The sequence below is a fragment of the Lutjanus erythropterus genome, chromosome 12 (assembly GCF_056507025.1).
Source record: "Lutjanus erythropterus isolate fLutEry1 chromosome 12, fLutEry1.hap2, whole genome shotgun sequence".
Lineage (NCBI taxonomy): Eukaryota > Metazoa > Chordata > Actinopteri > Lutjaniformes > Lutjanidae > Lutjanus > Lutjanus erythropterus.
Genome location: NC_139328.1, coordinates 552,501 through 565,000, shown reverse-complemented (window position 1 = coordinate 565,000; position 12,500 = coordinate 552,501). Strand labels below are relative to the sequence as shown.

Below are 12,500 nucleotides of genomic sequence, written 5' to 3'. Positions count from 1 at the left end.
GTTAGTCAGCCCCGATAGTTCCTGGACCATCTCACCAGGACCATTTATTTTTTCAGGTCCAAGAACTAAATGTGAAGTTCCCTAAAAAGGTTCTGTAAAAGTTCCTGTGGTGAAAATGAGTTGTGTTCAGCTTGATTTCTGTGGTTTCACCCTTGTAGAGCATTTATAAGCTGTCAGTCCTGGTTGTTTTAGAGCCAATCAGAAAACGGTGAATGACAGCTGACCAATCAGGAGGCTCCAACATGCCCTCCTGTAGAGTTCAGGCTCAGTCGGATGTGACGGTTTTTCTACCTTCCAAACTCTCATGGTTTAGTTTCCGAGGGATTTGAAAAATAAAAGCCTGTTTTTATTTTGCCGTGGAGGCGTTTTATTAAAGCAGACTTCAGAGAGACGTGTCTATTTTCAGTGTGATTGTGCTTTTCATGTTGCATTTACAAAATGTATTTGAAAAATAATAAAGATAAAATATTACTGAATGTGAGGACGAATTTGGCCAGAAGGAGAGTTTGTATTCCTGTTTGAAGCTGACCACGTGGATCTGAGCTGGTTCTGGTTCCGGTTGCCTTCTTGTGTTTTCTTTTCTTTTCTTTTTTTTTGTTTGGAGTAAGAACTGGATGGACTGGGATCTGTCGATGACATTCCACTCTGCAGGATGTTTGGAGGGTTCAGGGCGGCAGCGGCTCCCCGTTGGTCCCGACTCTGAAGGAAAGTTTCTGACTGAGCTTCGACTTGTGAGGCGATTTGTGTTTCTGTCTCTCTGTAGACTTTCAGAAGTGGTGGCATCAGCCTTTAAATAAACGTAAACTATGTTCTCCCTGACACCGTGTCCAGTTCTATTTGTTCTGCTCTGTTTGTCAGGTCACAATTAATTTTACACTATATATGTTTAAAAAAAGCCCGTTTGCTTGGATTAGATTATTATTACAGTAAGAAGGCTTTACGAGATGTGATTGGTTGATTCAATCACGAGAACGGAACGCGTCGCCAGAAGGGAACCCCAGACCCGCGAAAGATCTCTCAAAAGTATCTTTTCAACCCAGAACCTGATTTTACTCCAACTCCTTTAACCTACGCAGATCGTAACCATAGCAACATTCACATTATAAAACATTACTAGTTCAGTTATTAGTTTCTACAACGTTCAGAATGAAGAAACGTCTCCAAATCTCACGAGAGTTTCGCATTTATTTTACACTGAAGTGGTTTGTTTCTGCCTGGTTTGGGAGGGTTACTTTAAAAACTACACTAATATTTCCATGTTTCCTTCTTTGCTTCACTTCTTCCCTTCCTCATTTATTTGTCTCCTTTCTTCTGTCCTTCCATTCTGGATTTCTTCTTTTATTTCTGTCCTGTCTTTGCTTCAGACTTTTTTTTTTTTTATCTTTCCTCCATTTATTTCTTATTTCTCCTACTTTTCCCTCATTTGAATGGATGATGACGGATGTTGTGACATGTTTCAAATCACTCAGACGGCTTTGTGATTTATGAGTTTGGGCTGTAGAGATAAAAATTGACTTGACTCTTGTCCTCTTTTTCTTTTCTAGCTGGTCTTCACGTGCGCTCCATCTGTTTTCATATGTTTCTCAACCAACCAGATTGTGACAGGATTCATTTTGTACCATTTATGGACCAAACAGCTCACTTCACTTAGTGGTAAAAATGATGAACGGATTGATTGATCATGAAGATAATTGATTTGAAAAACATCTGTGCGTTCCACATTCTCACCTATCCACTGTTTGGACCTTTTTTTCATTTGACAAGATTGTGACAGGATTAATCAATCGGTTAATCAATGATGAAAATAAATATTTCATTAGTTGCAGCATAAACTTTTCAGCCCAGATCTCAGTCTGTCGTCTCTCCCACACTGACTGAAGAGTCTGAAGGTTAAAATCAAACAAAGAAATTAATGATGCCACAATTAAGTTTCTTGATGCTTTTAAAATGCTGCAAATTAAAGTAAAATCTGTAAACATGGGTGAATTTAATTAAAACCATTTTAACACAAAAATGTTCATTTAAAACTCTTCAGTTCACCTTTTTTAATAGATGTGAATGAAGCGGAAATAATGAGGGGAAAAAACTACAGACTTGGCCTTTAATGAAATAAAACCTCAGTGGTTTTCTTCTCTCTGATCATCAGGTCATGTGACCCTCATCAGACATCACAGACTCTCCTGTTTTTTTGTTTTTTTTTATTTTTAGGCTGTCGTTGGGTCCCATCAGATAAGAGTTCTCCTCTCTTCAAAGAAGCCACCAGGGTTGATGGGAAAAAACCTCAAGCCGCGTGCAGCTGCTGCTGCTGAGCGTCTCTCATAGACTTCAGTTCAACAGTTTTTGTACGACGATTTTTCACAGTGTCTACGTACCACAGTGAGTGAAGTCAGTCTGCTGCCTTGACAAAAACCTCCCCAGATCCTCTGCAGGTCTAAATACTGCTGGAGGAGCAGAACTGGCTCCAGTTTCAGGCTCCTGAACCTCACAGGTCAGGGGTCAGACGTCCTGAAGGGTTTGGAGACAAAACATTCACACATTTTCTCGTCTCCACCTGGAAAAATGTGACCTTCTTCTTCAGAATAGAACCAGAGGCTTCAAAAAAGGCCCTGTGAAAAACATAAGCCTGTGTTCTGGCAGTCTTTGTCCCTAATAAAGGCCTCAAAAATCATCGATCAATAATCAACAGAAGAAGCTCCTGACTGTCAGAGTTTGGAGAAATTCATAAACGTATTGGTCGTCAGTCTTTAAGCCTTTCAGGTTTTGGTCTGAGCTTAACTCTGAACTGATCTGTCCAGAGGACTGTCCAGGTGAAGAGTCCGGTCCGTCCAAAACAAACCAATAAGGCCTGGTATCCAGGTAAAAAAAAAAAAGATAGATAATCTTTTATTAGTCCCACAGCAGGAGGGACATTTGCAGCAGGAGGGACATTTGCAGCGTTACAGCAGCAAGTAGACAGAAAAATAGAATCAACAAGACGAAATATAGAACTGACACAATATTAATGTATACAATATAAACAAGAAACAGACTCAAGTTACATTTGCACCATCGCACAAAGTAAATATTGACATTCAGTTGCTAAGCCCCGCCCTCCTGAGTTACTGTTGCTACGCCTGCCAAACTTTCCATTCTCACACTGCATTTATGTAAGTTCAGGCGATAATGGCGTCAGATTTAACATGAAGTTTGGGAGTAATAGTTGAGGCCCATTCTTACACCCGACACAAAGCTGGTGGATTTACTATCTTACAGCGGCTCAAGTGCCATTTTTGCCACGTCTCACAATAACAAATGAACTTGTGCCTGGTCTGTGCAGCCATGGGCGGGATGTCTAAACATGAAGGCAACACTAAGGCGTGGCCTGTTGCATTTGTATCTTGGATCTCATTGGTAAAAACCACATGCACCTTAGACCAGCTAAAACCTGGTCGAAGCACAAAGTCTGTGGCACAAACAGTCTGTTTGCATAAAGTAGCAACCGAAACATTTGTCTGAAACACACACTAATTATAAATCCTAATAAATCTGAACAGACCTGCAAAGTGCACTCAGGACGAGATCACATCAGTCACATGACAGCTGGAGCAGCTTAACAGTTATAATCTATAACATACAAAATGAACAAGACGTTATATCTGAGCACGAGACCGACCCGACCCGGAGAGAAAAAGGTCTGTGTGCTTCTGTCAGAGCTGGTTGGATATATTGACGTGTAATTTTGTGCACTTCAAGCTTAAGAAACACTTTGTGATTCTGTTTCCTACAGTCACAGTAATGTTGGCAGGACAGAGGAGCGAGGATGGGAGGAGGAGGAGGAGGAGGAGGAGCACAGAGAGCCACATCCCTGCCCCATGATCAGCTCAGGTGGGCCACCTGAGGCGGGTTGAGATGGCAACTTAGTGGCCAGACTGGGAAAAGGAAACTCAGGGGGTGCTTTTCATTACGTTGAATTTCGCCTCCACGTCTCCTCCCTCCTTTGTCAACCTGGAAGTCATTTCTCCTCCAACATGATGAAAAATTCTCCAGTCACTTAAATGCACCTGGAGGAGATGAGGAGTGAGGAAACAGGAGGCTTCTGGAGGAGCTCAGAGCGAGGATACACCGGTGTATCCTATGTGCAAGTCTGTTATCAATTAAGGGGCGTTTCGTACTCTGTGTTATCTTGAACACAATGAAATCATGTCTGAATCTTCTCAGTCATCCAGGTCATGGTATTCATATCAAGGTTTGTAGGAGGCAACTGGACTGGACAGAGTTCTTGAAGACATTTCGTCTCTCATCCAAGAGGCTTCTTCAGTTCTGACTGACTGGTTTGAGAGTTCAGGTATTAAACCTGATGGGCTCGTTAACACCTACAGGGTCATGTGACTCATGATCCCGCCCCTCCATTGTGTGACTCATGAGTTTCACCTGGGGGGAGGTGTGAAAGAGAGTCGTTAAGGACTCTGCTATCATGTGACTTGTTAGGGTCACCTGATTTCAGGTGGGTATCCAGCTGCCTGTGTCTTAGACGTCCTCCTCTGTTGAGAGACGGCCGTTCCAGGTTAACAAAAATGTCCTCGTTCACTCCTCTGTCAAACCATCTGTCTTCTCTGGACAAAATACGGACATTGTCATCCTCAAAGGAGTGTCCCTTGTCTTTCAGGTGTAGATGGACGGCTGAGTCCTGACCTGAGGACCTGGTTCTCCTGGTTCTCCTGTGTTGTGTCATGTGTTTATTCAGTGGTTGTTTTGTCTCCTCAGTGTTCAGGTCTGAGTTCTCCTCACTACACTGGACTGAATACACTACGTTCTCCAGTTTGTCTCTGGGTGTTCTGTCCTTCGGGTGGACAAGTTTTTGTCTCAGGGTGTTGTTGGACTTGAAATGGACAGGGATGTGATGTTTGTTAAAAATCCTCCTGAGTTTTTCAGAAATGCCCACAATGTAAGGAATAACAACGTTTTTCCTTTGGATGCTGTTCTCTTCTCTCTCAGACGTGTTTCTTTTGTTGGTTTTGATGAAGGTCCAGTTTGGGTATCCACAGGTTTTGAGAGCTGCCCTGATGTGCTTTTGTTTGTTATCCTTTCCCTCCGTACTGGTTGGAATGTTCTGTGTTCTGTGATGGAGGGTTCTGATGAGCCCTGGTTTATGTTCCAGTGGGTGGTGTGAGTCAAAGAGGACATACTGGTCCGTGTGTGTGGGTTTCCTGTAAACATGATGTTGAGGTTTCTGTCCTCTTCAATGTTCACTGCACAATCCAAGAAGACCAAACTGTTGTCCTGGACATCGTCTCAGGTGAAACTGATGTTTTGGTCCACAGCATTGATTTGATCCATGAAGACTTCAACCTCCTGTGTCATGATTTTGACCCAGGTGTCTTCAGTGTACCTGAACCAGTGGCTTGGAGGTTTTCCTCTGAAGGAGCGCAGGGCTCTGCTCTCTACTTCTTCCATGTAGAGGTCGGCCACCATCTGAGACACAGGTGAGTCCATCGCACAGCCATGTTTCTGCCTGTAAAAACCCCCGTTGAACTGGAAATAGGTGGTGGTCAAACAGAGGTCAAGCAGAGGTCAAGCAGAGGTCAAGCAGAGCACAAATGTGGTCCATGGTGAGGTTGGTTCTGTTGGACAGTGTCTTGTCCTGCAGCAGTCGTCCTCTTACTGTGGCAACTGCTTCTGTGGAAGGAATACATGTGAAAAGTGAGGTAACTTTTAACCTCCAAGCCACTGGTTCAGGCACGTTGATGACACCTGGGTCAAAATCATGACACAGGAGGTTGAAGCCTTCACGGCTGCTCTACGTGTGTTAAACATGTCGCTCTGCTGTTCGTTGACTTGTCCATGATGTGATGGGTCAGATGCTGCCACCCCATTTATGTGAACGTGCCATGTCTAGATTGGGAAACCCTGCATTGGCTCACCGAGTTGATAACCAATGTCATGTGACCACTCATCTTAGATTGGTGTTTGGTTTAGCGAGGCCAGATCACCTTTAGATACCCGGGGTATGTTGAACCGACTTCGTAGTCCAGGCCCCGATGTATCAAGCTTCTGCAGGAGGGCGACTGGATGAAGATATCGCCTATAGATGATGGACTGAATCCATCACCATTCATTGTATTTAGCTAATGTAATGGTCTGCAGAGCGACAGCTGCTGCTCCGCGCTCTCGTCCAGCATCACGGGACACTCAGCCGGACCATGAGTCCTCTGAGCTGCGTGAGGAGTCAGAGGAAAACAGCTGGTGAATTAAGGATTTAATTTGACCAAACCAAGTGATTGTTGTAAGAGTGGACAGACTAACAAAGACAGTTTTAGTGAGTTTTACATGTTTTTTGTCAAGTTTGAATGAGGTGTGTTTTAACGGGGAGTTAATCAGTCAATTAAGCTCGTCTTAGTTTGGTAAAAACATAGAGACTGGAATTCAGAAGGTTTGCGGTTGTATTTTTCTGTTATAGAGGAAAAATAGGTGTGAGAATATTTAATTTCTTGACACTGTGAGTTTATTTTGTTAATTGGATGTAGTGAATGTACACAGTGTGCACGACATAGTGAATATGCTGCTTGCACACATCTCCCAGCTGAGACTCAACAACAGGGAGGAGGTGGGAGCAGGGACGAAGATATCGCTGATTGCCGATGGACGGTCTGTCCCTTGTCCTTCACTCCTACCTTTGCCAGATCGTTCAGTTCGCCAGCATGGTACAAACATGATGCGAGTTTGTTAATCAGTTGAATATTTCTCGTGACTACTTGGATCCAGCCTAACCTTTGCTCTCTTGTGTCTTCAGTCCATGACTCACCTGTTAAGTCTGCTTACCTGCCTCGACCAGCAACACCTCAGCTGCCTGCCCTGCTCCACTGAAACCCCGATCAGCCCTTTAAACCTCATCTCAACTTAAATGAATCCACTTTTAAACTGTTGTTCGTCCTTGTCTGAGTCTTGCTTTAAGTTCAGTTCAAAACAACAGCACTTCACAAATCTTCCCTTTCTGACAGAAAAACTGTTGCTCTTGCTTCTCAACTGCACAGCTTATCTCCAGGGGTTCCTCAAGAATCAGTGTTTGGTCCTCTTCTCTTCTCAGTTTACACCACCTCACCTGGTGCAATAATCCACTCCCATGGTTCCTAATATCGTCGCTATTCCCATGATACCCTGCTCTTCTCATCATTCCCACCAGAAGACCACACACTCTCCACACACGTCCCATCATGCCTCACTGATATCTTGACATGAATGAAAAAACACCACCTTCAACTCAACCTCTCCAAGACTGAGCTCCTCGTCATCCCAGTCAGTCCTTCTGTAATCTAACTTGAATCCACCCAGCTCACATCTACAAGGTCTAACCGAAACTTGGGTGTCATGGTTGATGACTAACTAACCTTCAAGGTCTTCGTGGCCTCGATTGCTCGGTGGTGCAACTCCTGGTTCAGACTCTAGTAATATCACACGTGGACTCCTGCAGCTCCTTACTGGCAGGCCTCCCTGCATGCACATTCAAACCTCTACAGATGATCCAGAACACGGCGGCACATCTGGTTTCAAACCAGCCAAGAACAGCTCGTCACCCCGCTGATCACTCCGCTAACTTCCATCAAATTCAAAACCCTGACACTCACCTACAAACACCCACTAACACAGCTCCTGTACACTCAGTACTGTCCTATCAGACTCAAACTTTGCTTTAGGACACTTGTTTTTGCCTCCTAACAAGATCCGTGCTTGTGTTGTATCAGCTCTCAGATTGTGCATTGCTTTCCTAAATAAAACTGTAAATTGTTAACTCATTTCCAACGACCTCCTCCTCTCTTCAGACTCTGGTCACCTCACTGCAGTGTTCCACACCATCAATGACATCGTTCTTCTCTCCTGATCTCACAGACGGACAGCAGTTCTCCTCCACCACTCCTGTGTCCCAAGGCGTCCTGCAGGGTTTGGTGCTTCATCCCTTGTCCTTCATCCATAACGTTATACACTGTTATGTCAAGAAAAGATCAAATCGAAGGCGACTGTTGCCTTCGATTTGATCTTTTCTTGAGATTACAGTGACCTGGGACGAACATTCAGGGACATATGCTGTCATGGTCTCCAGCTCTACTGCTTCACTGACGATATCCAGCTTTACATCTCCATTAAATCAATCCTCTCTGCAACTCACTTCAACTTCTGACCAACAGTCTCACTGAACAAACTTCCTCAAACTAATCTGTGATAAATCAGACATGTTGGTCATTGAGCTGTCACCAAAACCACCCACAACTTCAGCTGTCCATCAATAACTCCACTGTTTGCCTCCCAGCACATCACTTTCAACAACCTCTACTTTAAATCAAGTCATCAGACCTGCTCTTTTTCACTCGTCTCTGCCGTCACCCTCCTTCTCTGCAGCTGAAACTTTGATCCATGTTTCATCACATCCAGAACTGACCACTGCAACACCATCCGTTATCATTATCCATCATTATCAGGGTTCGAATGCACGTCCTGCATGGAAGAGCGTGGCGGCGCCGTCAGTTGCAGTTGGTTATTGTAGGAAAAGTTCTGCTTTTAATACCACAGATAATATTAACTATCAGTAACATTTTACACCTTTCATAGCAGCTTTAACTGTTTCAAAATCAAAGAATAATCAGAGCAAAATAAATAAAATATGTTTTTAATCACAAAATCAACAGGGGGACACAGATGTTTTCCTGCTTCCTATGTTTATCCCTGGAGAATCAATAAAGATGAACATTTATTAAACACTGTTCAGCAAACATGTTTTTAGTTAGTTAGTTTTTTAAATACAGAGAGACGTCTTGCACTGTTCGAGGTCTTTAAGACTTTTACAGACTCTGGAATCAGATATGAACATCATCATTGTCTGAGCTGTGAGTGTAAACTAATGCCAGGAGTTTGTGAATCAAAATGAACCCACTGACGCTCGTTTTTACATCAGAGGACGAAACTGGAACATAATAATAATAATAATAATAATAATAATAATAATAATAATAAACACTGACATAGTATTCTGTTGTTATGTATCTGTGCAGCCTTAATGTACAGAAAATAAAATACATTTAGTATTTTTATTTTTCATTTTTGTCACATGCACACGTACGAAGAACACGAGGTCTGTCACTGATACTGACCTTCATCAGATCTTTTATATTTTATAGTTTTATTTGGAGTTTGAGCTCCAAAAAGATTTTGCTTCTTTGTGTAACACCCTCCAGGTTCAGTTCATCATTTAAACATTAAAATAAATACATATTAAAAAGTCAATAAATATTTAGTTCCACTGGGAACAGAGTGTAGTTTTATTCTCTCTGAAGTGAAATTGTTGCTTATTAGTTAGTCATGTTATAGAAAAAGTGGCAGGTAAAATTAACGTCCTTTCAGGACAATCTGATGTTTTTTCTTTCCCATTATTATTTATCTGTTATTGAAAGTGTCAACAGGACTGAAATAAACAACTACATATAAAAAATGGAAAAAAAGGAACATGTTGCCTTTGACTTTTATTGATTTATATAAAAACATCATAAAATGCATCACAGTTTGATTTGATTGAATTAGATTTTAGCACATATTTAAAAAACAAACAATATAAATAAGGATGTGTGTGAGAGACTAAAATCCGTCTTAAACTGAAGCAAGTTCAAATTCAATGACAAATACTGATTATGACTTTGAGTGTAAATATTTAGATTGAGAAGCTGACAGAACAGTTCTCAAACAGAGAGGTGATATAAGAAGAAAAAGAAAAAATGAGACGAATAAAGTAGAAATAGAAGGAAAAGATGATACTGAAAGAAAATTAGTAAGTAAAATTATAAATATCCACATGAAATGATTACAACATAAAACACAAATATCTTAAAAACAAAAACCTTAAATAATTTATTCTAAAAGCTGATATTTGAGGCCACTGAATAAACCTGTGAAATCCTGCAGGCCTGAAGTATTTGACATGAGAAATAATCATTTCTAAGAAGATTTATGGTTAAACGGTGACGGGAGAGTTTTTGTTCTGCTCTGCTGTTTCCTGCTGCAGCTCTCAGGAGGTTTTTGTACGACAGATTTTCACCGTGTTGGGGGACCACAGTGACTGAACATCCACACAGAGCTGAACTAAAACCTCCCAGCTCCTCTAAACTGACTTTTTAAGGCCAGGAAATGTCCAGAATCATCAGACTAACGTCCAAACACAGCGTGTGTCTCAGGTCAGTCCTCAGCTGCTGCTTTTCTATATGAAAACTCTCATTTTTATTCACTTTCTTGAACTTGTTGTGTCGCTGAGCTGCTGTGTCTGCAGCTGAAATGTTGAATTTTCTCATAATTATCAGATGAACATACGACTCAAACTCTGTGTGTTTGTTCCTCTGTGTCTCTCAGCTCGCTGTGTGTCAACAAAACTGGATTTTTGACATTTTTGTGTCTCTGTGAGGACGATTGGCAGCTCTGAGGTTTTTGTACGACAGATTTTCACCGTGTTGGGTTGGTACCCACAGTGACTGAACATCCACACAGAGCTGAACTAAAACCTCCCAGCTCCTCTAAACTGACTTTTTACAGACAGGAAATGTCCAGAATCATCAGACTAACGTCCAAACACAGTGTGTGTCTCAGGTCAGTCCTCAGCTGCTGCTTTAGTCTCTGAAAACTCTCATTTTTATTCATTTTTTTGGACTTGTTGTATCTGCTGAGCTGCTGCGTCTGCAGCTGAAATGTTGAATTTTCTCATAATTATCAGATGAACATACGACTCAAACTCTGTGTGTTTGTTCCTCTGTGTCTCTCAGCTCGCTGCGTGTCGACAAAACTGGATTTTTGACATTTTGTGTGTCTGTGAGGACGATTGGCAGCTCTGAGGTTTTTGTACGAGGCTGTAACACTGTGATTATTTAATATTTGGGATGCCGATCCGTCTCACCGTCAGGCCTGCAGGTAAGAAAAGACACCTTCTGCTTGTTAACTGGATCAGAACTGATCACATTTCCAGGTTCTGTTCAGTTGTAGCTTTGAGTTTTTGAATTTTAAAGTTTAAACTTGATGGATCAGGTGAGTTGAGTGAAACAGACGTCCTGTGAGACGATTCAGAGGAACAAAAAACTTCAATCCCAGAAGAAAAAGATTCACATCACAGAGGAGAAAAATCTTAAAATGATTTAAATGATGTTACGGTCAACAGTGACGTTTCAGCTCCCAGTTATCCTCCTGGTTTTCTCTTAACGCTGCTGAAAAATTAGAATATTAGCAATAAACTGACAGAACAGAAATGCAACTCAAACAGTTAAATGTCTAAAAAAAATTTAAAAAAAGACGAGAGAACAAGAGGAAACGGTTTCAGGCGAAGAGTTAAAAAGCATTTAAAGAAAACAGTGTAAAGTAATTTATTAAAACCAAACCAGGAGTCAAATCTGTCCTCAAGGATCCTAAAAAACTTTTAAAAGATTCTTTAAAATGTACAGACTGAAGTGGATTTAAAGAACTGCAGTCAAATAAAATCTGTCAGTCTTTTAACAGACTCGTTTTTATTCCTGATGTGTTGTTTGTCAAAAAAAAAGTATATTTCAGACTGTTAAATGACAAATAATGATGATAAAATGTATTTTGTTGTAAAAGTGCTTTTTATGAAAAACAAGTTAACGTGATCCCAGGCATTAAAGTAAAAACTATAAAATATTAAAATGCAGATTAATTTATTGAAGCTAAATGTGTCTCAAAGTGCTGGAAAAGATTAAAACTTTTTAAAATAAAATCTCTTAATTCAGTTTTAAAGTCTCAGAGATGTTTTGGCGTCTTCGTGTGCTGTTTATCTTTTAGACTGATAATAATAATGATGATAATGAATATATTTATGTTGAATAATATAACTTTAATTTGTTGTATAAAACATTAAATGATGAGTTAAAATGCATTAAATGGAAACATAAATTACTTGATTTTGATTTTCTGAAACAAGAACAGGAACTAAATCTGTCCTGAAATAAATTTCAAACCTGAGGGCAGAAACAGATAAAAACAAATAAAAACAGATAAAAACAAATAAAAACAGATAAAAACAAATAAAATCATTGTTTTCAGGTGTTTGTCTTCCAGCATCTGTAGATTTCTGCAGGCTGTAAATACAAACAACAACAACAACACACATATATACTGTAAACATAAGATAAAGAATATAAGCTGTAGAATATAAAATATTTTATTAGATACTATGTCTATAAAATATATATTGAATTTTACAATATGTATATTGAAAGGTCTCTTTTTGTTTTCAAATATCCACTTCAGTTTTATTCCCGTCTATATTCTGAAGGTTTTTATAGAAACTTTTTTAAAATGTATATTATGTATTTTATATTCAAATTATATAAAGACAAAACAAAAGAATACAGATACAAAACAACCCTGAAAGACTCTGATATGTCAACAAAAAACAAACAAACCAAAAGTCAGATTTCAGATGTTCAGATTTCTGAACAAAGGAACAATAATTTAAGTTGATAATGCTTCATTTGCATATTTAA

The 12,500-nt window shown here is 40.3% G+C and overlaps 1 protein-coding gene and 1 pseudogene across 1 annotated transcript in view; one reads left to right on the top strand and one right to left on the bottom strand.

Moving 5' to 3' along the window:
* Positions 1–7,946, bottom strand: part of LOC146317222 (uncharacterized) — an 11,177-nt pseudogene extending 3,231 nt beyond the window's left edge.
* A 2,079-nt stretch (positions 7,947–10,025) lies between these two features.
* Positions 10,026–12,500, top strand: part of trdc (T-cell receptor delta constant) — a 6,641-nt gene continuing 4,166 nt past the window's right edge. Inside the window, exons 1-3 of the mRNA XM_084731481.1 lie at positions 10,026–10,193; positions 10,366–10,436; positions 10,843–10,917. Coding sequence (XP_084587607.1) covers positions 10,887–10,917 — 31 coding nt within the window. The 5' untranslated portion in view covers positions 10,026–10,193; positions 10,366–10,436; positions 10,843–10,886. The remainder of the gene's footprint in view (positions 10,194–10,365; positions 10,437–10,842; positions 10,918–12,500) is intronic.